This window comes from Narcine bancroftii, chromosome 2 (assembly GCF_036971445.1).
Source record: "Narcine bancroftii isolate sNarBan1 chromosome 2, sNarBan1.hap1, whole genome shotgun sequence".
NCBI lineage: Eukaryota > Metazoa > Chordata > Chondrichthyes > Torpediniformes > Narcinidae > Narcine > Narcine bancroftii.
Window position 1 is genome coordinate 364,527,891 of NC_091470.1, and position 26,102 is coordinate 364,553,992.

The 26,102-nt window shown below is 43.4% G+C and overlaps 1 protein-coding gene across 7 annotated transcripts in view; it reads right to left on the reverse strand.

Moving 5' to 3' along the window:
• Positions 1-26,102, reverse strand: part of LOC138755825 (intermembrane lipid transfer protein VPS13B-like) — a 1,263,706-nt gene that overhangs the window by 102,435 nt on the left and 1,135,169 nt on the right. For all 7 annotated transcript variants that reach the window (XR_011352575.1, XM_069922506.1, XM_069922508.1 and 4 more), the window contains one exon: positions 25,721-25,882. Coding sequence is in view for 6 of the 7 variants with exons in the window: in XM_069922506.1 (XP_069778607.1) it covers positions 25,721-25,882 (162 nt within the window). In the remaining variant the exon portion in view is untranslated. The remainder of the gene's footprint in view (positions 1-25,720; positions 25,883-26,102) is intronic.

The following is a 26,102-nucleotide window of genomic DNA, read 5'->3' on the forward strand; positions in this document are numbered from 1 at the left end:
GGGCAGGTCCCGGTAGACTGGAAGACAGCAAATGTCATGCCACTTTTTAAAAAGGGATGTAGGCAGAAGACTGGAAATTATCGGCCAATTAGCTTGACGTCTGTGGTTGGAAAAATGCTTGAAGCTGTCATTAAAGATGAAATAGTGAAATTTTTGGAACGTAAAGGTTCAATCAGGCAGCCACAGCATGGTTTTAGAAAGGGAAGATCTTCTTTGATAAACTTGTTAGGATTCTTTGAGATTATAATGGGTGCGGTGGATAGAGGGGAACAGGTTGATGTTGTCTATTTGGATTTCCAGAAAGCGTTTAATAAGGTGCCGCACAAGAGACTTATCAGTAAGTTACAGGAAAGTGGAATCTGGGGAAGTCTATTGGCCTGGATTGAAAATTGGTTGTCTGACAGGAGGCAGAGAGTCGGGATAAATAGGAGTTTTTCAGGTTGGCAGAGAGTGGTAAGTGGGGTGCCATAGGGGTCAGTGTTAGGCCCACAACTGTTCATCATTTACATTGATGACTTGGAGGAGGGGACAAAATGTGGTGTAGCCAAGTTTGTGGAAGAGCAAATTGTAATGAGGATGTGGAGAGTCTGCGGAGGGATAGAGTTAAGCTGGATGAGTGGGCAAAGGTCTGGCAGATGGAGTACAATGTTAGTAAGTGTGAGGTTATCCACTTTGGCAAGAAAAATAAAAGAGCTGAATATTATTTAAAGGGTGAAAAACTACAGCATGCTGTTGTGCAGAGGGACTTGGGAGGGCTTGTGCATGAATCGCAAAACGTTAGGTTGCAGGTGCAGCAGGTTATTAAGAAGGCAAATGGAATGTTGGCCTTCATCGCGAGAGGAATTGAATTCAGGAGTAGGGAGGTAATGTTGCAACGGGACCTGGAGTACTGAGTCCAGTTCTGGTCTCCATATTTGAGGAAGGATATACTGGCTTTGGAGACGGTCCAGAGGAGGTTTACGAGGTTGATCACTGGGATGAAGGGGTTGACTTATGATGAAAGATTAAATCGTCTAGGATTGTATTCGCTCGAGTTCAGAAGAATGAGAGGAGATCTTATAGAAACATATAGGATTATGAAAGGTATGGATAGGATAGATGTAGGAAGGTTTTTTGAGCTGGCCGGGGAAACTATAATGAGAGGACACAGTCTCAAGATTCGGGGGAGTAGATTTAGGACAGAGATGAGGAAAAATAGTTTTTCCCAGAGAGTAGTGAATGTTTGGAATTCTCTATCCAGGGAAGTGGTTGAGGCTGCCTCATTAAACATATTTAAAATTCGGTTAGATAAATTTTTACATGATAGAGGAATTAAGGGATACGGGGAGAAGGCAGGTAAGTGGAGTTAGGTCATAAATTAGATCAGCCATGATCTTAATGAATGGCGGAGCAGGCTCGATGGGCCATTTTTGGCCAACCCTGTTCCTACTTCCTATGTTCATATGATTTTGGAAGGTCAAATGTCACCTTAAACAAAGATGTTAATTGAATATTCTGTTGCAGGTTGTGGCGGGTGAGGTTTGGAACTGTGGTAGTGAGAGAGTGAGGATCGGCTGGCATCTGCACATCAAGATTACACCTTTTGTCTGTTGATCTGTACTCCTCCCCCTCTCATTCTTCCCTTTTCACCAGCCTTTTAAAATAGGCCCCTTGCCTACTTTTTGGTTGAGGAAGGGCTCAGGCCTGAAACATCAGTAATATCTCTTTACTTCCTCTGGACGCTGCGAGACAGGCTGAGTTCCTCCAGCAATTCTGTGCTTTTTTTCTAACATGATGATGGAGTTTGCAAAGACTTGTGATTAACAAAAGGTAAATCTGTGTGAGTTGTAAACAGAAGACAAATAAAAACTGAAAGTACCAGGAGGAGAGAAAGAAAGTGTCGATTGATGTGTGTGCAATAAAAGGTGAAAATCAATATTCTCTGAAAAGTTGATAAGGTTTTGCATAACTACAAATAGACTTGGTGGAAAATAAGGTGCTGTTCCTTGAACTTATATTGAGATCCATTTGAACAGAGAGAGAGAAGAACAGGGAGATGAGAGAAAAAGTGCTTGAAAACTCAAAAATATTGATTTTCAATGCCAGGAACATTATTTGGCAGTATCGGCAGGGTCCATGAGGTTTACCAAGTTGATGACTGGGTTACAAGGTTTAAGTTATGGCAAGAGACTCTTCTCTGTTCTCTTTGTTTTCTCTGGAGTATACGAGGATGAGAGGAAGTTTATTAAGTCTTTAGGGGCATTGATAGGGCAGAATCTTTTCTCCAGGGTAAAAATGTCACACACTGGAGGACCTGTGTATAAGGTGATGGGAAGGAGCTGATGTGCAAGGTTAATATTTTAGATAGAAGTGGTGGGTGCCTGGAATGAACTGCCAGTGGTGGTGGAAGCAGGTACAATATTATTTAAATGGCTTACAGATTGGCACACAAATATGAAGGGGGTAAGGGATATCTAATCAGGTGTGGACAGCAGAGTTTCAGTTTATTTCGACATCAAATTTGGCATAGACATGTGGCCTGAAGGGCTTGTTCCTGTGATGTACTGTTTTATATTCTATTTAAGACTTAAAAATTCTGCCTGCACTCCAAGTAATCTTTTCTGATGAGGTTAGTGGATACCAATTGTGTAGAGTGAAAGACCAAAGTCTGCAGACTGCAATTGTCATAAAACACACAGAAATGCTGGAGTTTTGACCAGCTGAGTTCCTCCAGCATTTCTGTGTGTTTTGATACCAATTGGACAACCAGAGGTTGGGGCAGTACGGTTAGCTCAACACTATTACTGCGCCAGTGTCCCGGGTTCAAACCTAGCACTGACTGTAAGAAGTATCTACGTTCTCCTCGTGGCTGTGTGGGCTTCCTCTGGGATCTCTGGTTTCCTCCCACCCTTCAAACATGTACAGGGGTTGCAGGTTAATTGGTGTATTTGGGCAGCATGGACTCATGGGCCGGAAGGGCTTGCTACCATGCTATATGTCTAAATTTAACAATTGAATCCGTTCTATGTTCGAATAGGGAAATGAAAAGCAACTTCTAGATTTCTAAATTGAACTGTGCATGTACAGTCTCATTTACCCTGCACAGTCACATCCATAGATTAGGTATAGCACTAAATCCAAGCCATTCCATGAAACAGTCTGCTTCGGGCACAGGTCTGCAGGATCAAAAAAGTATTCTTTTCAATTGCAATCACCAACTAAGTGTTATTTAACAATTATTTATTGTGGGGAAACCCCATGATAGCTCACATGAAGCAACCAGCAGAAATAAATATAATTCACAAGCCCAACCAAGTAATTGAATCACAGGCTATTTCTACAAAACGATGGATTTATTATGTGCAGCCAGTAAAACAATGAAAGCTATAATAATTTTGGAAAGCCAATATATATATTATTGTCATTTCAACATGGGCAGCCAATCAATTTTAGAAATGAACACCAGAAACACCAAAAGGTTTGCTGAAGTAAAACACAGAACTCTGTGGACACCGTGGTTGAAGTATAAACTCAAAATACTGGAGCTCAGCTGGTCCGAGCCCTTTAAGGGAGAGATACACGACTGAAGTTTCGGGCTGGAGCCCTTCATCAAAAGGTTTCCTGATGTTAATTACTTCAAGGCAGATCTGCGCTCTCTGGCACCATCATCTGCAATTTGTTTAATTTATAGATATTAGTTGATGTCAAAGAGAAAAAGCCCCAGTACTTGGTTATTCAACTAGTTTGTAAGTAAGTAGTTAGATTGTAGACCATAAAGGCTTGAATGTTTTGACAAGATAAATTAGTAGCAATGGGGAAGTAATAAATATATTTGCAGAGCGAAATGAAATATATGATTTCATTGGAACCACTGCAGGAATCGGCCTCTTTCTACAGATACTGCTGACCTGCTGATCATTTCGAGCATTTCCTTTCTTTAATTTTGTCTTCCCACATCTGCGGCGCTGTTGATTACCCACTCCAGTTTGGAGCCAGAAGCTGTGTTTGCACTCTGTAGCATTGTCACTTAGTTTCTCCCAGTTCTACTTGGCAGAGCGTTGTTCTGGCTGATCACCCGAATGAGAATTTATTGGCACGAACATGTCACAAAATTCATTGTTTTGCGGCAGCTTCACAGAGCAAATATTGCTATAAATTACTGCTAAATGGAATTGCCAATGCTCAGGACGAGAAAAAGCTCCAAAGGGTTGTTAACTCAATGCGACACCAATGGCCAATAGATTACACTGAAGACTCTGGCTGATTCCAGTGAAGTCATCAATGCAAGGCTGGAGGATGATATGCTTTCTCCCCAGTCAGCTGTAACTCTGTTGACGGACAGATGCAGGTGCCGGGCATTGTCATCAGCTGAATGAAGTCAAACAAGAAGGTCTACAGATGCTGGGGTCAAGTGCAATGCACAAACATGCTGGAGAACATAGCATCCTTTGGCTTGAGCCCTTTGTCAGGTATAAGCAATAACAGGCAGGTGCCTGAATAGAGACGTCTAGTGGATGGAGTTGGAAGACTGAGGCACCAAAGAGGGAGAAAAGAAGTGGGGGGGGGGGCGGGTCGGCTGGAGGAAGGTGAGTCATTCGGGGTGAAGCTGGAGGAATGTGAACAAGGCTACCAACACTGGAATCTGAGAAGGTGGTGATACTGGTGATAGAGTGGAAACTGTTGGGGAATGGGAGAAGGACAGATTGGACAAGATGGAACCAAAGGGGGAAGGAATCCTCTTGATGAAATGTGGGTAAAAGAGTTCAAGCCCGTAAATTTGGTTATCCTTTACTTCCTATGCTTTATTGATCTCATCAGTAGAGGGTGACAGGTCTAGGTCATCCAGGAATGGCTGATGAGGGATGTGCTGTAAGACAATAGGATCAACTGTGGACGGCCTTCTGAGTAGATTAGAAAAGTATTCAGCCCAGCGGTTTTTCAGCCCTGCCGAGTCTTTGATCAGACTCAACCCATCTAATGACAGAAAGGAGGAACATCCTGATTTAGAAGGACCATTAACTGACTGATCAATAAAGCAATCTTGCAGATGAATACAAATAAAGCAACAAGGCAGGATGATATTCCTGCTGAGATCTACAAAACTCGAAGCCCAAAAGTATTACAGGCGTTCAAGACATCCTGAAAGACATCTGGATCACACTGGAGATGCCTGATGACTTCCGTGACGCCCTCATCGTGGCTCTTTACAAAAATAAGAGAAGCAAGTCAAACTGCAGAAACTACAGGAGTATCGCACTGCTGTCCATTGCAGGCAATATTTTCACCCGCATCATCCTGAACAGAGTGCGGCTTTCAGCCAGAATGGAGTACAGTGGACATGATATTTGCCGTGAGACAAATTCAGAAGTGCATCGAGTAAAACAAGCCTCTTTACACTGTCTTCATTGATCTGTCAAAGGCATTTGACACTGTAAACAGGGAGGCTCACTGGATCATCCTGAGACATTACGGACACCCAAGGAAATTCATAAAAATGATTCAGCTGCTCTATGATGTAATGACAGAACAGGTCCTCTGCAGTAATGATACATCAGCTGCATTTGCCATTTCTAATGGGGTGAAGCAGGGTTGTGTACTAACCCCAGTCTTCTTCAATCTGTTCTTCACTCGCACGTTGTCACGTGCTATCCAAGGTCTGGAGGAGGGAATGTACATCAGGTACCAACTGGATGGCTCTCTCTTTGACCTTCGCTGCTTGAACACATGGACGAAGTGCTTCTACGTAGTCATTCAAGGAACACTTTTTTCTGATGACTGCATTCTTGGCGCACAAAGATAGTGATCTACAGTTAATGCTGGACAAATTCTCAGACCCTGCTACGCTCTTTGGCTTGACCATCAACCTGAACAAGACTGAATTTCTCCATCAGTCCGTGACAAACACCAACACCATAGAACCAAAAATCACAGTTGACGACACCCAGCTGACAAATGTAAACAGTTTAAAATACTTGGGGAGCATCATCTCAAGTGATGGGTCTTTGGGACAAAGAAATTGACTCCAGGATCAGCAAGGCCAGCCAGGCTCAAGGGAGGCTGCGTACCAGAGGAGTCAATCAACACAACGTCTGCATCTCCACAAAGCTGAAATTCTACAGAGCTGTGGTTATCCCTTCTCTCCTCTATGGATGTGAGACCTGGACTCTGTATCAACATCACATCAAACAACTCGAAAAATTCCACGTGCACCATCCGTTCCATCCTTGGCCTCCGTTGGCAAGACCATGTCTTTTGGGTTGCGCGAAGTCCACCAGTATTGAGTCCCTGATCATCAGAGCCCAGATGCGGTGGGTGGGACGCGTCATCAGAATGGACGACCACCTTATGCCTCACCAGCTGCTCTATAGTGAGCCGAAGACTGGAAGGAGACCTCAACGTCATCCATGCAAGTGCTAAAAAGATGCTGTGAAGAAACCCTACATTACTGCGGCATCCAAGAGAACTAGAAGCTGCGGCTGCTGACCGATCCCGTTGGCGAGCCCTGTGCCATGAAGCAGGCGCTGCCAAAAACTGATGGAAAACCGTGAACAGTGTCACAAAGCGGCAGCCACGATTATTACAAAAGTAGACTTCCAGTCCCCCCTCCCCATTGTGCTCGACTCTTCCCTTCCAGACTGGATCTTCAAAGTCACCTTTGTATCCACAGATGAACTTCACAGCAACATGTCTTCTTCAAACTGAAGGATGATCAAAAGATAATAAAATATATACTTCCTAAAGGTGCTGCATCACCTGTTGAGTTGATCCAGCACATATGTGGATTTCTTTGTCACCAACACCTCCTGATGTGAGTAAGGTCTAAGTTTCTTTTTTACACCAAGAGTGGTGGGTGCCTGGAGTGAGTTGCCAGGGGTGGTGGAAACAGATACAATATTAGAATTTAAAATGCTTCCAGGTAGGCACATAAATATGCAGGGAATAGAGGGATATGCATGATATAAAAAAGGGCTGGAGAAACTCAGCAGATCACGAACTATCCATAGGAAGTAGAAGGCAGTCAACATTTTGGTCCTGAGCCCTTGTCGGGAATCTGGCCCCAAATGTTGTCTACCTTTTACTTTCTATGGGTGTCGCATGATCTATTATTGCAAATGATGAGGAGGCTGGAAAAGATACAGCAGAGATCTACCAGGCTGTTGCCTGGATTAGAGGGCAAGTTATAGGGGAGAGGTTGGACAAACATGGGTTGCTTTCTATGGAGTGACCACCTGATAGAAATCTATAACATATGAGAGGCACATATAAGGTAGTGTTATGCGTCCAGAGGACCCCAAAACCCAGCAGCAATTGATATTCACCACGACAAAAGGTAACTTAAAAAAAAGTTGCTTTTAATTATCTTTGAACATAAAAATAGAATCAAACTTGAACTTATCTCTATGGACTCACTTAACCTCCTCACTCCAAGCGCACATGTGTGTAATGTTTATGGAAGTTCAGTAAAGTTCTTTGGTTCACAGTCCAATCTCACTGGTTGCAGGCCATTCTTGTACAGTGCGCAGAAGTTAACATTTATAAAGTTCACCAGGCTTTGATGCTGAACAGGCAAATGGTTAAAACTCAGAAGGGTTCTTGTTGGTTTTCACAGAGAGAGTTTTTCTTGTTCCAGGACATCCACCACCGAGTTCCTTTCTGTTTCTCCTGTTCCAAGGGAAACACCGGACAGCCAGTCCTCTCCTTTGACCAGGCCGTCTTCCAAAGCTTGCCAACTTGTCCCTCTGGAACCGATGTCTGTCTCTCTCCTCTCTCTCTCTCTCACTCCCTCCTCTCTGAGAGCAAAGCCTGCTTTTTTCCTGCTCTCTGCCTGCAAAGATCACATGACCTTCCAGACAGTAAGTTCTGTTTTCCAGACAAAGCTTCTACTGCTTGCTGTCACATTTGTTGCCTTTTGCCAATAACAGTTCCATCATGAGTCTGAGCCCTCTTGCAAAAGCTCCGCAAAAATTCTGTGTTTTGTTTGTGTGCGATCTGCTGTAACAAACCTTTCCCAGTTTATCTCCCAAACACCTCTATATACTCTGTTACACCACACAGTCAGAATCATTTTCCCCACAGTAAAAATGTCAAGGGCATGCATTTAAGGTTGGGGGAGGGAAGAGTTTAAAAAAGAGATGTGGTGAGAGTGAAGGATGCAGGAACGGGCTGCCAGGAGTAGTATGGGAGCAGATACAATATTAACGTTTAAGAGCCTTCTAGATAGACAGACCAATATGCAGACAATAACGGGATAGGTATTATGAGCAAGCAGGCAGGTTTAGTTTGATTTAGACTTCATGTCTTGCACAGACACGTTGGGCAAAGGGTCTGTTCCTGTTCTATACTATTCTGTGTTCTAATATTCAGGACATCCCCGTCTCTCTCATGGGATCATGATGGTCCTATATATGAAAGTTCATGAAAGTGGCACTGATTGGATCGCTCTTCGCAGTAGCTTGATGAATTAAAAATTCTTCAGTATTGTATGACTTTATTGTTCTGAGCAACCTTCTCTACTTTTGCGTCCTTTATAAAATCGTGACGGCCAGGGATAAAGTGAATGCCCACAGTCTTTTATCCAGGGTAAATGATTCTAGAACTAAAGGGCATAGGTTTAAGGTGAGAGGGGAGAGTGGGGCGGCACAGTTAGCGCAACACTGTTACAACTTCGTGAACCTCCTCTGCCCCGCCTCCAAAGCCAGTACATCCTTCTTCAAGTCAGGAGACCAGAACTGCACGCAGAACTCCAGATGCGGCCTCGCCTGTACCTTGTGCATTTGCAGCACAACCTCCCTGCTCCTAAACTCAATCCCTCAAGCCATGAAGGCCAACATTCCATTTGCCACCTTGATAGCCCTGCTGCACCTGCAAACCAGTCTTTTGCGATTCATGCACAAGCCCTCCCAAAGCTGAGAGCACAGCTGGAGTATTGCGTGCAATTTTGGTCGCCTTGGAATAGGAAGGATGCCGTGAAGCTTTAAGTTTTAAAAGACTTTCAAAGATCTCACTGGGACTGGACAGCTTGAATTAAAAGGAGAGGCTGGGACATTTTTCTTCCCTGGAGAATCATCCAACTCCAGTGATTACAGGCTGGGGCTGGGCTCACACAATCTCAAAGTGCTCCCCTCTTGGAAATGTGACTTAATCCAATGCCTTTTCATTACTGGGAGTAGCTTTTCCTTTACTTCAGATTTATTAAATTTACTGAACTTAAACTCCCCAGTTGCCATGGTGGGATTTTAACCTGAGTCAACTCTTGCCTTCAAACGGCTAGAGCAGTAATTTAACCACTGTACTTTCATTCCCAGCAGTGATTTATTGACAGACGATCAACGTGAAATAAGTTGTATAAATATGTAGTCAAGAAAATAATTTAAGCAGTAAGCTTTGATGGGGAAATACACTGCAGAAAGTGCCCAGCTGGGAAAGGTCATGAATGGAACACAACGAAGTGAGGGATGTAAAACGTAGAATGTAAGCCAGTTGGAGAGCGCAGAGAATTGAATTACATTCACTGGTCAAGGAGGAACTTATAGTCTCAGATACTTTGTTTATTTACCTACCGGGATATTAAATAAGCTGTGCAAGAGACCATGCGAGTTTAACTGAGGCACAAAGTTAAAAGCATGAGGACTAATGGTCTAAATGTCTTGCTCATGTTGTGTATGCTTTCACAGACCACATGCATAAAAATCCTGTATCTCATCATTCCCTGCCTAAATCAAAAATAGCAGCACTCATTCTGACATGGTTGAATGTTTTAACACTCCCCATCTCAATAGAGGATGAATAGATTGCATTATCTTTTTCATTACATCAAAAGGAGAGAGACGTTTCACATTTTGTTACTGATTAAATGGCTAGACACCCCTAATCTCTACTTGTAAAACATACCACATTCATTATACATGGAGAATTGTTTTAAAACACATGAAGTGTTTGGGAACATTATCGTTGTAAAGGACCTCCCTTGCTGGTGCAGAAATAATCAGCCCTGCAACTTTGTCAAGTGTGTGCATTTCCCAATCAGAGAGCCGACATTTTCATTCAACGCTGCTTCGTGAACAAATGCGGTATTTGCAGGAAAGATGAAATATACTAGAAAGTTATCCTGACATAACAATATTTTACGGAGACCATTGTGGCTTGATTTTCAGAGGAGTTTATATTACATTTATAATCTGCTTTTCCTCCCAATTTCACTGATGGGAAGTACTATTCTTGCAACCCAACTACAAAATCTCATCATGGGAGACACTTCGGAGTCAATAAAAATGTTCATGTCTCAATCAGAGAGTCAAAATGATTCAAGCAACCAGCAAAAAAAAAATCGAGGAAAATATATTTTATAATATTTTAAATAAATATTAAAATAATAGGTAAAAATACGCAATTTAAAATTGTTAAAGTGAATGTTCTCAGAAGTAACACGTAAACCTTTGGTGAAGATGGGAGCAAATCTTCAGCCAGTTGGAGTGCCTTGATCGTGCTTTACGCGTAGAAGTTGTGTTTGAATAGAATGGTGTCGCGCAAGCTGACTAGCTGGTTGATGCCACTCGATATTGGGGTGACTCTCTTAAAGCAGTAAAAATACAAAACAACGTTTCAGGCTTGGGCCCGTCATCAAGGCATGAGAGAATGCCGGCAGGCGTTCGAACAAAACAAAAAGGGGGGGGAGCAAAAGCAGGAAATGATAGGTGGAGAGAGGAGGGAGGGGACAGTAGCAATGAGGGCAAGGGGGGGGGGGTGGCTGGGTGGGGAAGGGGGAAGGGAAAGAAATGGTGAGCAAGTTTAGCGGAAAGCAGAGAAGTCAAACTCTCCAGCCAGATGGCCTTAACACTGACTTCTCAGCTTTCCGTTAAACTTGCTCGCCTTTTCTTTCCCCTCCCCCTTTCCAGTATTTCCGGTTCTCCCCTACCTTCCCTCCTCCCCCTCTTTGCCGCTGTCCCCTCCTTCCCCTCATTCTCCTATCATCTCCTGCCTTTGCCACCTCCTCCCCCCCCCACCCTTGTTCAGATTCCTGCCTGCAATCTCTTACAATTTGATGAAGGGCTCAAGCCCGATACATTGGTTATGCTACATAAAGGACACGGTTTGACCTGTTGAGCTTCTCCAGCTCTTTGTGTTTTACTCCCCCCTCATCCTTCTCAACTGCAGTGATTACAGGCCCAGGGCCACCAGTTACAGTGAGATCTGTTCTATCACAGAAGGCCGAACATGATTGGGTAACACTTTCCCCTGGAAGTGCATTTTTCCAGTGGGCTGATATCGCCTCAAACCGTGCATCTTGGCGCCTCACAGTTTGGCGGGCAGCAACCTCCTTTGAAGAAGACCGCAGAGCCCACCTCACTGACAAAAGGCAAAGGAGGAAAAACCCAACACCCAACCCCAACCAACCAATTTTCCCCTGCAACCGCTGCAACCGTGTCTGCCTGTCCCGCATCGGACTTGTCAGCCACAAACGAGCCTGCAGCTGACGTGGACTTTTTACCCCCTCCATAAATCTTCGTCCGCGAAGCCAAGCCAAAGAATCTTGACTCCCTCATGAATAACTACTGCCTTACCTTCTCAGTCCTCTCTCTGAAAATGGCATAACTTGTCACGACACCCTTGGTTTCTACTCTATCACCAACACTGTTTGCTCCACACCTTCCCCTCCCTGCAAAATACATTTTAATTTAGACATACAGCACGGTAACAGGCCCTTTCGGACCACAAGTCCGTGCTGGCCAATTAAGCTACAACCCCGGTTCGCTTTGAACGGTGGGAGGAAACCGGAGCCCCCGGTGAAAACCGACACAGACATGGAGAGAACATACAAATAAATTCCTTAAAGACAACACGGGATTCGAACCCTGGTCCCATTCATTGGCGCGATAAAGGCGTTGCACTAACCACAACGCCAACCTGTTTTCCAAGTCTTCCAGTTATGAAGAAAGGTCATTGAAATGAAACCTTATGGATGCGTGTGAGCTGCTCATGTTCTCCAGTACTTTAGTGCACTACCCCAGACCCCTGCATCTGCAGACTTTCTTCTTTACTTGTCAGAGTGCAGATCTTTTGTCAGACCGAGAAATGAGAAGAAAGACAAACCTGTCAGAGGTTGTGGAGCTGGATATTTAGGGCTGATACTTACTGTAGATATAAATGTCAAATTTAGTTGCAGAACCTCCATTATGAGTGACAGCAAGTTACATTGGAAGAATACAGAATAGAAAGACCGTGCATTGGGGAGATTCAGAGTTTGAGTCATCATGGGATAGTGAAATACTGTGATTTTGAGCGGGGGGAGGGGGAGATGTTGGTTACAGATAGGAGGATAAAAGGTACATTTCCTACCTTCCTATAAAGGAATGTCCTCACTTCAGCATCTGGGCTTCTAGAAGTCTTGGAAATGGGCTCATGCCAATATTGTTCACCTCCAGTAAAAAAAGTTGGGCATGCTTGGAATGGATAGGTATGGAAAAAGGCCATTCAGCCCAAGGTGTTCTGCTGGTACTGATGCTTCAAGCGAGCTTCCTTCCACCATATTTCATCCGACTGTATTGGAATGCACTATTCCCTCAAAGTGGGCCTTTCACCCCAACTTGTCCATGTCCACTGAGTTGTCTATCTGAGCCAGTTCCATTTGCCTGCATGTGGCCCAGATTCCTCAAAACGTCTATCTATTGTAAGGTAAAACATCATGAGATGGGAATGTGTAAGGGGTTACCCTGTACAGGGCTGTAACAAGATGTGAATGCATCCTTGTACTTACAAGATAAGAGAGACATTGATGGATTGAGAGGCAGGAAGCTAGCAGGGAAAGGATAGCAACAGTTTTAGTCATTGGACAAGTAATGATATGATGATGTTCTAAGCACGTATCCAAGGGTATAAAAAAATCACCATTTTGCTGATAACGGCAGAATGCATTCTCCGACTAACATTGTTAGTTGCAAGTGTTACAATCCGGTAATAAAGAACAAAGAACCCTGAATTTCGACTCAGCCTGGTGTTTGTCTCACTCATTCATGAACAAAGCAGACCTAACACTATGTACCTCCCTAAACATTGCAATTGTACCCTCCTCTACCAGTTCCTCTGGTAGCTCATTCCACAGAGTCATTACAGCACAGAGCAGGCCCTTCGGCCCAACACATCTGTGCCAAACAAGTTGGCACACTGGGCCAGTCCTACCGGCCTGCATTTGGTCTACTTCCATCTGAACCCTTTCTCTCCCTATATTTGTCCAAATATCTTTTGAATTAGGCAATTGTTCCCAGTTCTCTCGCTTCTCCTGGCAGCTCATTCTAGACTCTGAAAGAAGAAGTCGCTCCTCAGCCCCCCCTAGTTTCTCTCGCTCACCTTAAATCATCTCTCCTGGGAGAAAAAACTGTCAGCATTCACTCTATCAATGTCCATGTGATTTTATGTGCCTCTATAAGGTCACCCCTCAGTCTCCTCTGCTCAAGGGAATACAAACTCACCTAATCCAGTATTACCCAATAACTCAAGCAATACTGACAGTTATACCAATTACATTATTCTCCTAAACTATCAATCACAAACCCAAGGTCTTGTCTTCTTTAAAAGGAACTCCCAGCTTGTTAAGTTTGTTTCTCCAAATGGAAACATGTGAAGTCGCTCATGCAATTTCAGGTTAAGGAGGCTCACTGAATACTCCGGAGCAAGAGCACATGTTTGTTTTGGTGCTGGAACCTTTTAGGAAGCACAGATGGCATAAGTCAGCCGTGAGAAAGTGAGGCAGAATTACACTTGCAGGGAGAATGTCGTGGAGAGAGCAGAGAGCACTAAGTTCCTTGGTGTGCAAAGAACAAAGGCAGAGGACGTATCCTGGACCCACAAAACCCTGTCATTAGTCAGGAAGGCACAGCAGCATCTACGCTTCCTGACATTTTACCAGAGCGCAGTTGAGAATGTCCTGTCTGGCTGTATCATTGTGCAACGTGGGAGTGCAATGCATCAGGTTGGATGTCGGACATCAAAACAGCTGAGGCGATCACTGGGGATTCCCTTTCCTCTATTGTCAAGATTCACTGGGAATGTTGCTTAAATAGGGCTCAAAGAATTATTGAGGATGTTTTCCATCCAGCACACAGTATCTTTGATCCACACCATTGCAATAGAGGTACTGAAGCATCAAAATCAGGACTGCCAGTCTGGGAAATAGTTTCTTTCTACAGCCTGTGAGATTGATGAACAGTCTCCTGTAATTGAGTAAACTATTTAAAAATGTTTACTGCATATACGCAGGTAATAGTTAAATTTTGTGGACCATATTTTTAGGGTGAAAATTAAGGGGTCGACTATTAAACGCATTCTACTTTTGACCACGGTAAGTATCTGCGTCATTCAGGGTATCGGGAGCTTGGATTGGCGGGCTGGTGTCTGGGACCAGGTGATAAGTCCAAGTTCGGAGTGTTGCCAGCTCGGACGAGCAGGTGAGTGCCTGGAGCCAAGGCAAGAGTCCGCAGCCAGGGTGTTGGGAGCTCAGATGGGAGGGCGGCTGGGGCTAAGGTGAGATTCCATGGTTGGGACATCGGGAGTTCGGATGAGCAAGCAGCCGAGGTGTCAAGAGGTCAGATGGGCAGGCAGCTGGGGCCAAAGCGGACTGCAGTTGGGGCATCGGCAGCTCAGATGGGAGAGTGGACAAGGGGTCGAGAGCTTGGATAGGAGGAGGCCAGAGTCGAGAACTTGGATGGGCGGGTGGCCGGAGCCTCGGGAGCTCAGCGTGTCTGGAACTTGGATGGGTGTGTGGCTAGGACGTTGGGAGCTCAAATAGGAGTGTGGTCAGGGTGATGGGAACTCAGATGGGAGGGTGGCTAGTGTGTCAGGAGCTCGGATGCGTGGGCAGCCGGACCTTCAAGAGCTTGAAGGTTGGATGGATGGGGGTGGGGCATGAGTCCCTAATCGGGACATTGGGAACTCTAGTGCACAGGCAGCCGGGGGCAAAAATAGAGGGGTCTACTTTTACACAATCAACTATTACACACATATATATGGCATATACATTGATTTTAAATATATTTCTACATATGTATGTGATTATTATGTCCTGGGTATTGTGTGCATACATGTGTCTGCACCGTGGTCCAAAGAAATGTTGGTTTCATCGAGTTGTACATGTACAGTCAGATGATAATAACCTTGAACTTGACAATCGGTGTTTGGCCTTTTGTGGAGCAGATCTTACTGTGAATGGTGAAGGCAGCATTTCACTTTTGACCACGTATATCATACTTGCTTTCCACTTGATGTTACGTGCACAATCTTTCAGGAAGACTCCGAGAGATACAGATAGAAGTGCCCAGTATTTTTTGGTGGCCCAATGCTTATTGCACTAAGTCCCCTTTGGAAGGTGAGAAACAAAGCTCCTTTGGAGAGAGGATGGTGTAATCCTGTTGTTGGAAAAAAATGACTACAGCTGTAGAATTAAGAAGTCATCCAGCACAGGAAGAGGTCCTTTGTCCTTCCACAAACATGCCGACCACTGCACCTATTTACACTATAGGGGAAGAGGGAAATGGGGATTGTGATGGAGAAAGGGGATTCATGTCATCAAGAAGAATCAGAGAATAAAAAATGGGGACAAGGCTTGGCTCACCACAGCCAAGAGAAACACAGAACAAATTTCATTTGGAGTATAAAATTCAGACTCTTTCGGAAGTCCCAAAGAACAGAAGGTGTGAGAAAGCAACGAAGGCTTTTCAGAACACAGGATGGGGGAAAATAAAGCATTTCCCAGACACTTCTGAGAATCTAAGAGCTTGCAATAGAGGTCCGTGGAATCAGAGTTGTTTTTAAATTAATGTTTTGTGGGGAAACTAGAACTATTCAGAGTACTACAATAGCAAATCTAGCTTTACAGGAACCGCATTGAAAAAGAGGTCATTTATGTCAGTTAAAAGACTTCCTCGCAGCATTCCTGCATTGAATTTCACTGTTGGTTTAGAAGTTACAATTTATAAATGTCTTTGGCATCCGCTTCTGTGCAGCTCACGAGGCTAGCACCACGCTGTGTTTTCCATGTACCGCGCCTTGTAACATATGACCTTTGTTTCCATTCACATAAGCATCATATATCGGAAGAAATGCTACAAGACAGAGAAACCATTACTTTCTCGAGTGAGCTGTACAGAAGCAAATGGATTTTTTAAAAATGAAACATCCACAAACAACGGAGGAACTAAGCGCTCTTTAAGAAGCTGTCCAATTACATTATTGCAGGCACCATGGAAGTTAATTCTAATAGTAGTTTAATGGAGGGATAAACACGAGGAAGTTTCTCCAATAATGGTTCTAATTACACATAGGGCTATTAGGATGTTGAAGCTTGAGTTTCTTTTTGGTGAACCAAAAAACAACATCTACATTGAGGCTCTATTGGATAAGGATTAAGGGACTTATTGTACAGAATAATGAAGAATAAATTTAGACTAAAAGTGGTTTTATTGCCTGTGGCACAGACGTAGAAAATAGACTAATGACTTGGTTGAAAAGGCAAGAGATTGCCGGTTCCTGCAGGGAAAGAATTAGTACAGATGCCCAACTGGATGTTCAAAATGCTGGAGGAGGAGGGAAGTGAAGGAAAGAAGTTGAGCGGTGCTGCTGAGGTAGTTGAGAAATGTGTCTCTCCTCTTTGAAAGGAAGTCTGAGAATTCAATTTAATTAAACACAAACTAATTGGGTCACCAATCTGGAATGTTGATTGTCCCCAGTGAATCCGCGCAACATATTCAACGCCACACCATTAAAGGAAAAGTAAAGGCTCTGTACTCTTAACACACTGGGCAGGTGGGTTAAGTTCACTGTCAGAAGTTCATACAATTTATTATATCCTTAAACATTTTTACAGGAAAAAAATTCCAGCATGTATTACTCCAAAACTGGTGCATTATGCATCTAATTTTGAGTTCACAACATGTTAAAGAAAACGACAGTGGTACAGGGCTATACAAAACCTTTGCAGTTGTCAATGTTCAAGTCTTGCTTTGGAAAACTTGTCCACAGAATATGTGACAGACAGCAATTCGCAGAGTGACTTAACATAAGGCGAACAGACCAATCCTTGTGACAGCCAACATTGTGAAATAACCACTTGCAATAGTGTTGTACGGAATGGGAAGATTTATATATATCTACATAGATATATATACATATATATATATAAAAGCAACACCCTATTATTGTGAAATGTCTGCATTATATGAAATTTGAGATGCTAACTTGAATAACTTCATTTTCTTTCCCACTGTAAGTATGTGGTATCTGAGATCCCTTTCTTAATTCAGTTTATTCCCTGGTGTAAGCCAAGAATGAACTTGAGCCTTTGGGGCAGTCACTGATTCCAAATGCACAGATTATTTCACATTTATTTTCAGATCTGGTTTAAATGTTCTGAAACTTCAGTAACTTGGCAAGTTCAGAATTACCAAGGGGAATGAAATAATTTCATAGCTATGAAGTCATCTAACATTCCTCTAATCTAACACTCTGAAGGCTTGTCCACACTTGAGGCTTTAATTCCATCTTTCATCCACTATGAATTATTAAACACTTTATTTAGCATGGAAACAATTATGTCCAAATGCCATGCTTAACCATAAGTAAATATTCAAAATAATCTTTGTTGACTAACATTTTTGTGGTATTTCATTCTAGCAGATGGTACCTATTATTCCATTCTAGTATTCTGATGGGATACTTTCTAAGTGCAAAAAAGCTGGCAACTCCAATTCCTCAAAATAATCTCATACTTCTATCACAATAATGTATAAATCTTTCTCAGATATGTATTTGTTCCTTATAACATTACTTGACTGCTTCAGGCTCAGTTTCCCAAATAATTTACCAGCAACAATAGATGTTTTTAAAAAAATGTACATTTCTGTCGCATACGGAGGTGGGTACAAGATCTAAGGGTTGTGAGTATATAAGGAATAAGGGTACGTGGAGATCTAAGGTGTAAGTGACGATCTAAAGGGTAAATGGGGATCCAAGGTTTGCGGAGATTTAAGTGGAACGTGGAGATCTGAGGAGTATGAGGGGAGCGAAAGGGTATGAGGAGATCTAAGGCATATGTGGAGATCTAAGGGGTACGATGACCATAAGATACTGCCAATCAGTAGCACAGGTGTGTTGGGTAAACAGCATGAGGTGTGGGCGAGGCAGAAAGGTTTTCAGTTCACTTGAGTTAACAAAGGTTGTGGGGTGGAGATGCTGATGAGACGAACAAGGTCCAATTACCGAAGGAGCTGCAGGAAAAGGTTGATAACTTGAGCCCACCTGCCCTTGGAAATTGGAACTAAATTGACACTGTGTTTTGGAAAAAGGAAAGATCTTTCAAACGGTGGATGTGCAAATTTTAAGAAAAAGATAGCAGATGTGATATCCTCTCTGGAATTAATTTTGAGATTATGCTCCAGAAGCAATGGTTTATGCACATTTTTTTTTCAACCTACTGGATTGTATTGTCTGCTCTGTTCTGCAAAGAGTCAACTGAGTGAAACAGGAAAGTCTGCAGACACTAAAGTTGCAGCGACAAAACAGAAATGCTGGAGGAACTCAGCGGGCTAAAGGTGATAATTGGGCATGGATTGGACGGAAGAGGAAAGGTGAGTATTGATAGGGAAGGTGGGGATAGCTGACTTTACTGAGCAACTTCAATCAGGTTCAGCTGGTTGCTATTTTAATGTTCAGTCCCATTCCCAATCTGGATCGCCTGTCACGCTGTTTTAATGAATTTCAAAGGAAGCTTGAGGACACCTCTTCATTGTTTCATCAGTAAACGTATTATCTTCCCAAATCAATGCAGTTCACAGCTTTAGGGTCAATCATAAATGATCCAACAGTTGTTATTTTTATTTACATAGAAACAAAGAGACATAGAAAACCTACAGCACAATAGAGGGCCTTCAGCCCACAAAGTTGTGCCGAAACATGTCCCTGCCTTAGAAATTACTCGGCTTTCCCATAGCCCTCTACTTTTTCTAACCTCCATCATCGTTGCCAGCCCATTCCACTCTCTCACCACCCTCTTCATAAAATAAAACATACCCCTGACATCTCTCTCCTCTGTACCTACTCCCCAGCACCTTAAACCTGTGTCCTCTTGTGCCAGCCATTTCAGCCCTGGGAAAAAGCCTCTGACTATCCACATGATCAATGCCCTTCATCATCTTAAACACCTCTATCAGGTCACCTCTCATCTTCTGCTGCTCCAAGGAGAAAAGGCCGAGTTCACTCAACCTGTTTTCATAAGGCATGCCCCCTAAACCAGGCAACATCCTTGTAAATCTCCTCTGCACCTTTTCTCTGGCTTCCACATCCTTCCGGTAGTGAGGCGACAAGAATTGAGCACAGTACTCCAAGTGGGGGCTGACCAGGGTCTTATATACTGTAGCTGCAACATTACCTTTCATTCCTTGTCCTAATGATAAAAGAGGTTTATAAACATATGATGGGCAAATGTAAATAGTCATAGTCTGTTTGCCAGGGTAGGGGAATGTAAACCTGGAGGGCATAGATTTAAGGTGAGAGAGAAATGGTTTAAAACACTGCTGAGGAGAACCTACTTCACACATACAAGCAACGAGCTGCCAGATCAAATGGGTGGAGCGAGGACAATTGTCAAGTTTAAAAAACGTTCAGACATACACAGTACAACTCCAATTATCCAAAACTGGATTCTCTAAAAAAATTTTGGATCATTGAGGATATCCAAAACAATTCAGAAATCTTCATTTATCCAAAATTCTTTCAGAGCCAAAATGACCTCGCAGGCTGAAAAAATTCACTTGACATGAAGTGAGAATGACAATTATCCTTCTTTCAGGTAACTCCCTCCCCTCTCTCCTTCTATTTCTTCATTACCTTCCCCTATTGACTTTTCTCTCCAACTCTGCCTCTCAAACTGTGCGCCACTGAGTCCCAGCCGCAAGCGGTGGGAAGAATTCCTTGTCCCAGCATCATCAAGGAGAGCGGCCTCCTGGGCAAGAGCAGGACCTTGGGCTCAGTGGCATTCCCTCCCCTCCCCTCCCTCCCTCCTCGGCACAGCTGACTTCCTGACGCCGACTCCGAACCCCTCCCTCCGTCCACCGACTCCCCGGTGGGCATGTGTGCAGTAGGCCAAGGGGACATTTTGGCCGGGGAGACAGGAGCCTGCCAACTCGCCAGTGAGTGTTCTACTGGCTCGGGAAGCCGCCCCAGGGATCGGCGGCAGTGGTGGGGTCATGATGGGGATTGGCCGCGACCGGCATTTTTTTGGTGAGAATTAAGCATTATTTTAATGCTCAAAAGGAATGTTGTTTGTTGTTTAAACATTGATACTAGTGATTTGCTGTTACCTCTGGGCTGTTTTTAAAAAAGAAGAATTCTCTGAAAAAACGTTTATCCGACATGGGCCCAAGTTGCAACAATTTTGGATAATCGGAGTTTTACTGTACATAGATAGGAATGGTTTGGAGGGAAATGGGACAAATGCAAGCAAATGGAACTACCTAGGTTGCCAGGACAAGTGCTGTAGAACACCATGCCTCTATTACTAATGCCTTTGATCTTCCAGAATCAAGTTCATCCCTTGGAGTTAAACAAGAACATTAGCAGATGCTGGGGTCTAATGCAATGCATAAAGGTGCTGGAGAAACTCAGCAGGTCCCGCAGCTGCCAGCGGAAGTCAAAGACAATCAATGTGTTGGGCCTAAGCCACATTCCCGATGGAGGGCTCAAGCCCAAAATGTTGACTACCTGCTACTTCCTAAGGATGCTGTGTGACCTGTTGAGTTTCTCCAGCACCTTTCTCTATTCATTTGTGTAAAATGCTCTAGTTTAATTGAAAGTCTTTGTCCTGAAACGTCAATTATGTTTTTCTCTACACAGGTGTGGCCTGACCAGCCGAATGATCACAGTACAATGTGCTCAATTTTATTTATCCACCAATTGAGGCAATGGGTTAGAACATGTTGATGGACAGTTGACAATTCTAGCTGCAGCCCATGCTGAGGCATGTTTTGTGTCTGTGCCCGTGCACCACAGCACGGAGCACGACAGAAGCCAGATCTTCTTCTTTGGCTTGGCTTCGCGGACAAAGATTTACGGAGGGGTATGTCCACGTCTGCTGCAGGCTCGTTGGTGACTGACAAGTCCGATGCTGGACAGGCAGGCACGGTTGAAGCGGTTGCAAGGGAAAATTGGTTGGTTGGAGTTGGGTGTTGGGTTAGATGCAGATGCATCTAACCACTCCCTCCAACCACGTGCTCACAGCAGAGGGTGCTCTGTAACATATTAGTACCTCTTTGCGTCTTGCCTCTCATTCATCAAGGAAAAATAACTATAAAACAAAGGGGCAGCACGGTTCTTGGAGCAGTTAACGCAATGCTGAAACAGCGCCAGCGACGGGAGCTTGAATCTGGCGCTGTCTGTAAGGAGTTTGTATGTCCTCCCCGTGTCTGCTCCCAGTTTCCTCCGGGTGATCCGGTTTCCTCCCATGTTCAAAATGTACCAGGGCTTGTAGGTTAATTAGGTGTAACTGGGCGGCACGGGCTTGTGGGCCGAAAGGGCCTGTTACCATGTGTATGTCTAAATGAATTTTTAAACATTTGTGAATCTTAACTAAAAGTTAAATGAAGGTTTGTTTGAATTTTAACTTCCATTTTTTATTAAAATTAATGTTTTAACTATTTTTGATTAAATACATATTAAGAACACTTCTTGCACTCACAGCTGAGTCCAGGGTGCTCTGTAACATATTAATACCACTTTGCATTTTGCCCCTAGTTCCAGCTACACTTGCCAATCTTTATTCAAAGGTAAGTGAAGGCTTGCTTGAGTTTAAACATTTTTATTAGAATGCACGTTTTAGTTATTTTTGACCATTATGTGTTAAGTATTTTAATCTTTTCTTCGTATGCTTTAATTTTATTGAAATGTTTCTCCATTGCCTGTGGATACAATGGAAAAGGCCTTCAACAGTCAAGCTGCCAGAAAGCCATCAAGCTGCTCCATGGGTTGAACTAATGTTTTAGCCATTTCTTCTCTCATTGACCCTACATTCCTCTCTACATCATTAGCGGGGCTATGATACAAAAGAGGGTTAATAATGACTGTAAATCTAGCGAGATTAGAAAATACAAGATATAAACCAGGATACTTTTTTTTGTTTGTGGCATAAGAAGAAAGTGTCAAAATAATTTGAAAGTACAGAGTACAGGAATAGAAATATTGATGAATTTGAGTAAAATGAGATTGACTTGGAAAGAAGTTGCTTTCTGAGTGGCATGAGAAGGAAGTGTCATAGAGTCATGGAGTTGTAGAGTATAGACATAGGCCATTCGGCCTAACTCATCCATGCTAACTAAGGTACCTTCATGAGTGAGACCCATTTGTCAGTATTTGGCCATTATCCCTCTATCAGTGGTCCTCAACTTTTTTCTTTCCACTCATATCTCACTTTAAGTAATCCCTCTGCCATCGGTGCTCTGTGAATGGGAAGGGCAGGTTGAGAATCACTGCTCTTGCCTCAATTTTTACTGAAATATTTTGCTTGAGAAAAATTGTCATTGGCTCATTTCCATTGGAGTTATGAAACCGTGCACATAACGAGTCAATGAGGTACGAATAAAATGGTGGTTTTCAAACATCCACATACCACCTTAAGCAATCCCTCGCTAATCACAGAGCACCGATGGCATAGGGAATACTTAAAGTGGTATGAGAGTGGAAACAAGAAGATTGAGAACCACTGCTCTATATCATCCCATGAACTTGTCCAAATGTATAATAAATGTTATAATGTTTATCATGAAGGAACAGTGCCCTCCATAATGTTTGGGTCAAAGACACTTTACTGGAATGCCACTAACGTCACTTCTGCTGACAACGGCGGGAAACTGGGCCTATATAAGGAAGAGCAGAGAGAGCAATAAACCAGTCTTGTCTATAACCGCATCAAGTGTGTGTGATTCTTCCACTTTCTGCTGTAGCGACTCGCTACATTGGTGACTCTAACCGGCCCAAACAGCATTTGGACCTGAATTTGATCAACCAGTCAACTCTACACACAGTTTCCTTGAAAATACCGACATTCTGGACAGTGCAGCCATTGGTGTGGTTCGAGCAGGCCGAAGCCCAGTCCCAGCTCCAACAGTTCTCCGGTGATGCCACGAAGTACTATTACATGGTGAGCTCGCTCGACCAGGACACAGCAGCAAGAGTCATCGATTTCTTGTGGGAGCTTCCAGAACGAGGTAAATATGAAGACCTTAAAGAACTTTTAACCCAAACTTACAGGCTCTCACAGCATGAATGCACTGCTCGACTGTTGCACTTGGACGGCCTGGGGGAGGCGGGGGTGGGGACGTGTAGTGGCCTGATACCCAGGAGGCAGCCCGACACACACAAAATGGCATTCGAACGTGGTGATCGCACAAAGCCCACACAGGCTAATGGCCTTTCTTCTCAGCTGACTGCCCACGTGACCAATCAGCGACCGGAATGCTGCTGACATCACTTTCACAGACGACGGCAGAATAACCAGGGCCTATATAAGCAGGGGCAGAGAGAGCAATAAACCAGTCTTGTCTATGACCGCATCGAGTGTGGGTCGTTCTGCCACTCTCTGCTGTAGCGACTCGCTACATTGGTGACAGAAGCATCAAATTCAGGACTGCCAGGCTGGGAAATAGTTTCTTCATGCAGACTGTGAGATTGATGAACGGGTAAATCATCCCAATGTGAATATTATGTGCTGTGTATTGGTCTGGAGAAACACTATTTTGTCTGGTTGTAAATGTACAGTGAAGTTGAAGTGGAGGGGTGGGTCAGTAAGTTTTCAGATGTTACAAAGGTTGAAGGTGCAGTGGATAGTGTGGAAGGTTACAACAGGATGTAGACAGGATGGAGAGTTGGATGGAGAAATGGCAGATGGAGTTCAATTCAGTTAACTGTGAAGTTGTGCACTTTGGAAAGTCGATCTTGAAGGCGGAGTAGGTCATTAATGACAGGATTCTTGTCAATGTGTAGGATCAGAGAGATCTTGGCATCTAAGTCCATAGATACCTCAGGGTAGTTCAAAAGACTTATGTTGGTCTTCATTACACTGGGGATTGAGTTCAAGAGCCATGAGGTCATTTTGCAGCTCTATAAAAGTCTGGTTAGTCCTCACTTGGAGTACTGCACTCAGTTCTCGTCGCCTAATTACACGGATGTCGAACCTTTGGAGAGGAGGAGGAGGAGATTTACCAGGATGCTGGCTCGATTGGAGGATATGTCTTATGAAGCAAGGTTGACTAAGCTGAGACTTTTGTCTTTGGAGCTAAGGAGAAGAGGTGACATAATGGAGGTATATAAGATTATGAGAAGCATGAACAGCCAGCTCCTTTTTCCTGGGGCAACAATAATAATAATAATATCGGAGGTCATCTCTTTGAGGTAAATTTATGGGAGATGTCAGAGGAACGTTTTGTTTTACACAGAGTGGTGGGTGTCTGGAATGCATTGGTGGGGGTGATGGTGAAATCTAGTACAATAGGGGCATTCAGAAGGTTCTGAGATAGGCAGATGGATATAAGGAAAATAGAGGGTTATGAGACTGAGGATAAGATTGTTATAGAGTAGGTTTATATTGGTCGCCACAACATACTGAGATAACGTTTGATGTTCTACATGTCCTTGCACTTGGTCCCAATCTAATAATCTGGGTTTTTTTGGGTTCCTTTCATAACCTTATTCTGAGAACAGTTCTTCCAATGACACTACTGTCCTCATTCCAGATGCTGACCCACACGAGCATGCTTCACATTAACACAACTGTCACAGATAGAGTGCTGAACTATTAACCGAATTACAGACACGTCAATGCCTCATGCTTGCTAACATTCTCTTAACCTTGCATGGCTGTGTTACGAGAAATATAATGTTTCCTTTTGCATCTTCCTTTAAACGATTACAACAGATTTCAAAGGGAGGAAGGATGAAAAAGAGCTCTTTCGAGTTCCATAGTGCAGAGAAGATTGACTAGGATGTTGCCCAGACTTCAAAAACTGAATTACAGGGAAAGGTTAGGACTTTATTCCCTGGAGTGTAGAAGAATGAGAGGAGATATTTAAACTTAAGTGGGGAATAGAAAGTAGGACTTTTCCACTGAGGGTAGGTGAGATACAAACTAAAGACATGGATTAAGTGTGAAAAATGGAAAAGTTTAGGGGGGACATGAGGGGGAACTTCTTCACACAGAGTGTGGTGGGAGTGCGGAACAAGCTGCCAGCTGAAGTGGTCAATGCGGGCTCAATTTTAACATTTAAAAAGAATTTGGACAGGTATACAGAGGGGAGAGGTATGGAGGGCTATGGACTGATCAGTGGGACTAGGCAAAAAGAAAATGATTTGGCACAGACTGTTTCTAGGCTGTAGTGTTCTATGGTTCTCATACTCAAGTGTAAAATGCCAGCCTTGCATCTTGAAGGTAGAGTGAAGAAAAGATACTCATGGCCTTGAAAGTTGGCCATTTGGCTTGAATTGTTAGGACCATGTCGGATCAGCAACTTTAGTTTTTGACATTCTATACTTGAACTGCAATGGAGGCAGCTGCAATGATGTATCGCAGCATTCCGCAAATAAAAAAAAGCTTGCTTTAAACTTACAACTATAATTAATAGTTTGTGCAAGGCACCTGCCGTTATTATTACTGCTTATTATCCAGTAAGAGCTGCCAAGCAATAATTCAGAAATTGACGGTTTGTAATACCTGGGGGGATTTGTGGGAGCGCCAACAGTATTGATGGCTGTGATGGCTAGACAAAAGAACATTTTCATCGGTATCCACCTGGCCAAACCGCAGCGTCTCCTGGGTGTCGTTACATATCACAAAGTGGCTGAAGACCAATTCTTCTGCCTCTGGATGTTGGTTCTGGAACACAAAGCATCAGCATGCATTAGATCAGCCCCAAAGATAATTAGCAGGTCACCCACCTCAGTGGTAAATACTTGAAAGCCAAACAATGTGAATACTCTCACTAATATTTCAGATGACAGACAAAAGCTGGTTACTGTCAACACCAGTTTTTCAAATTCTCCATTGTGCTTAACCAAACAGTTGTTTAAAACAAAGGAGATTGTGAGTTTCATGT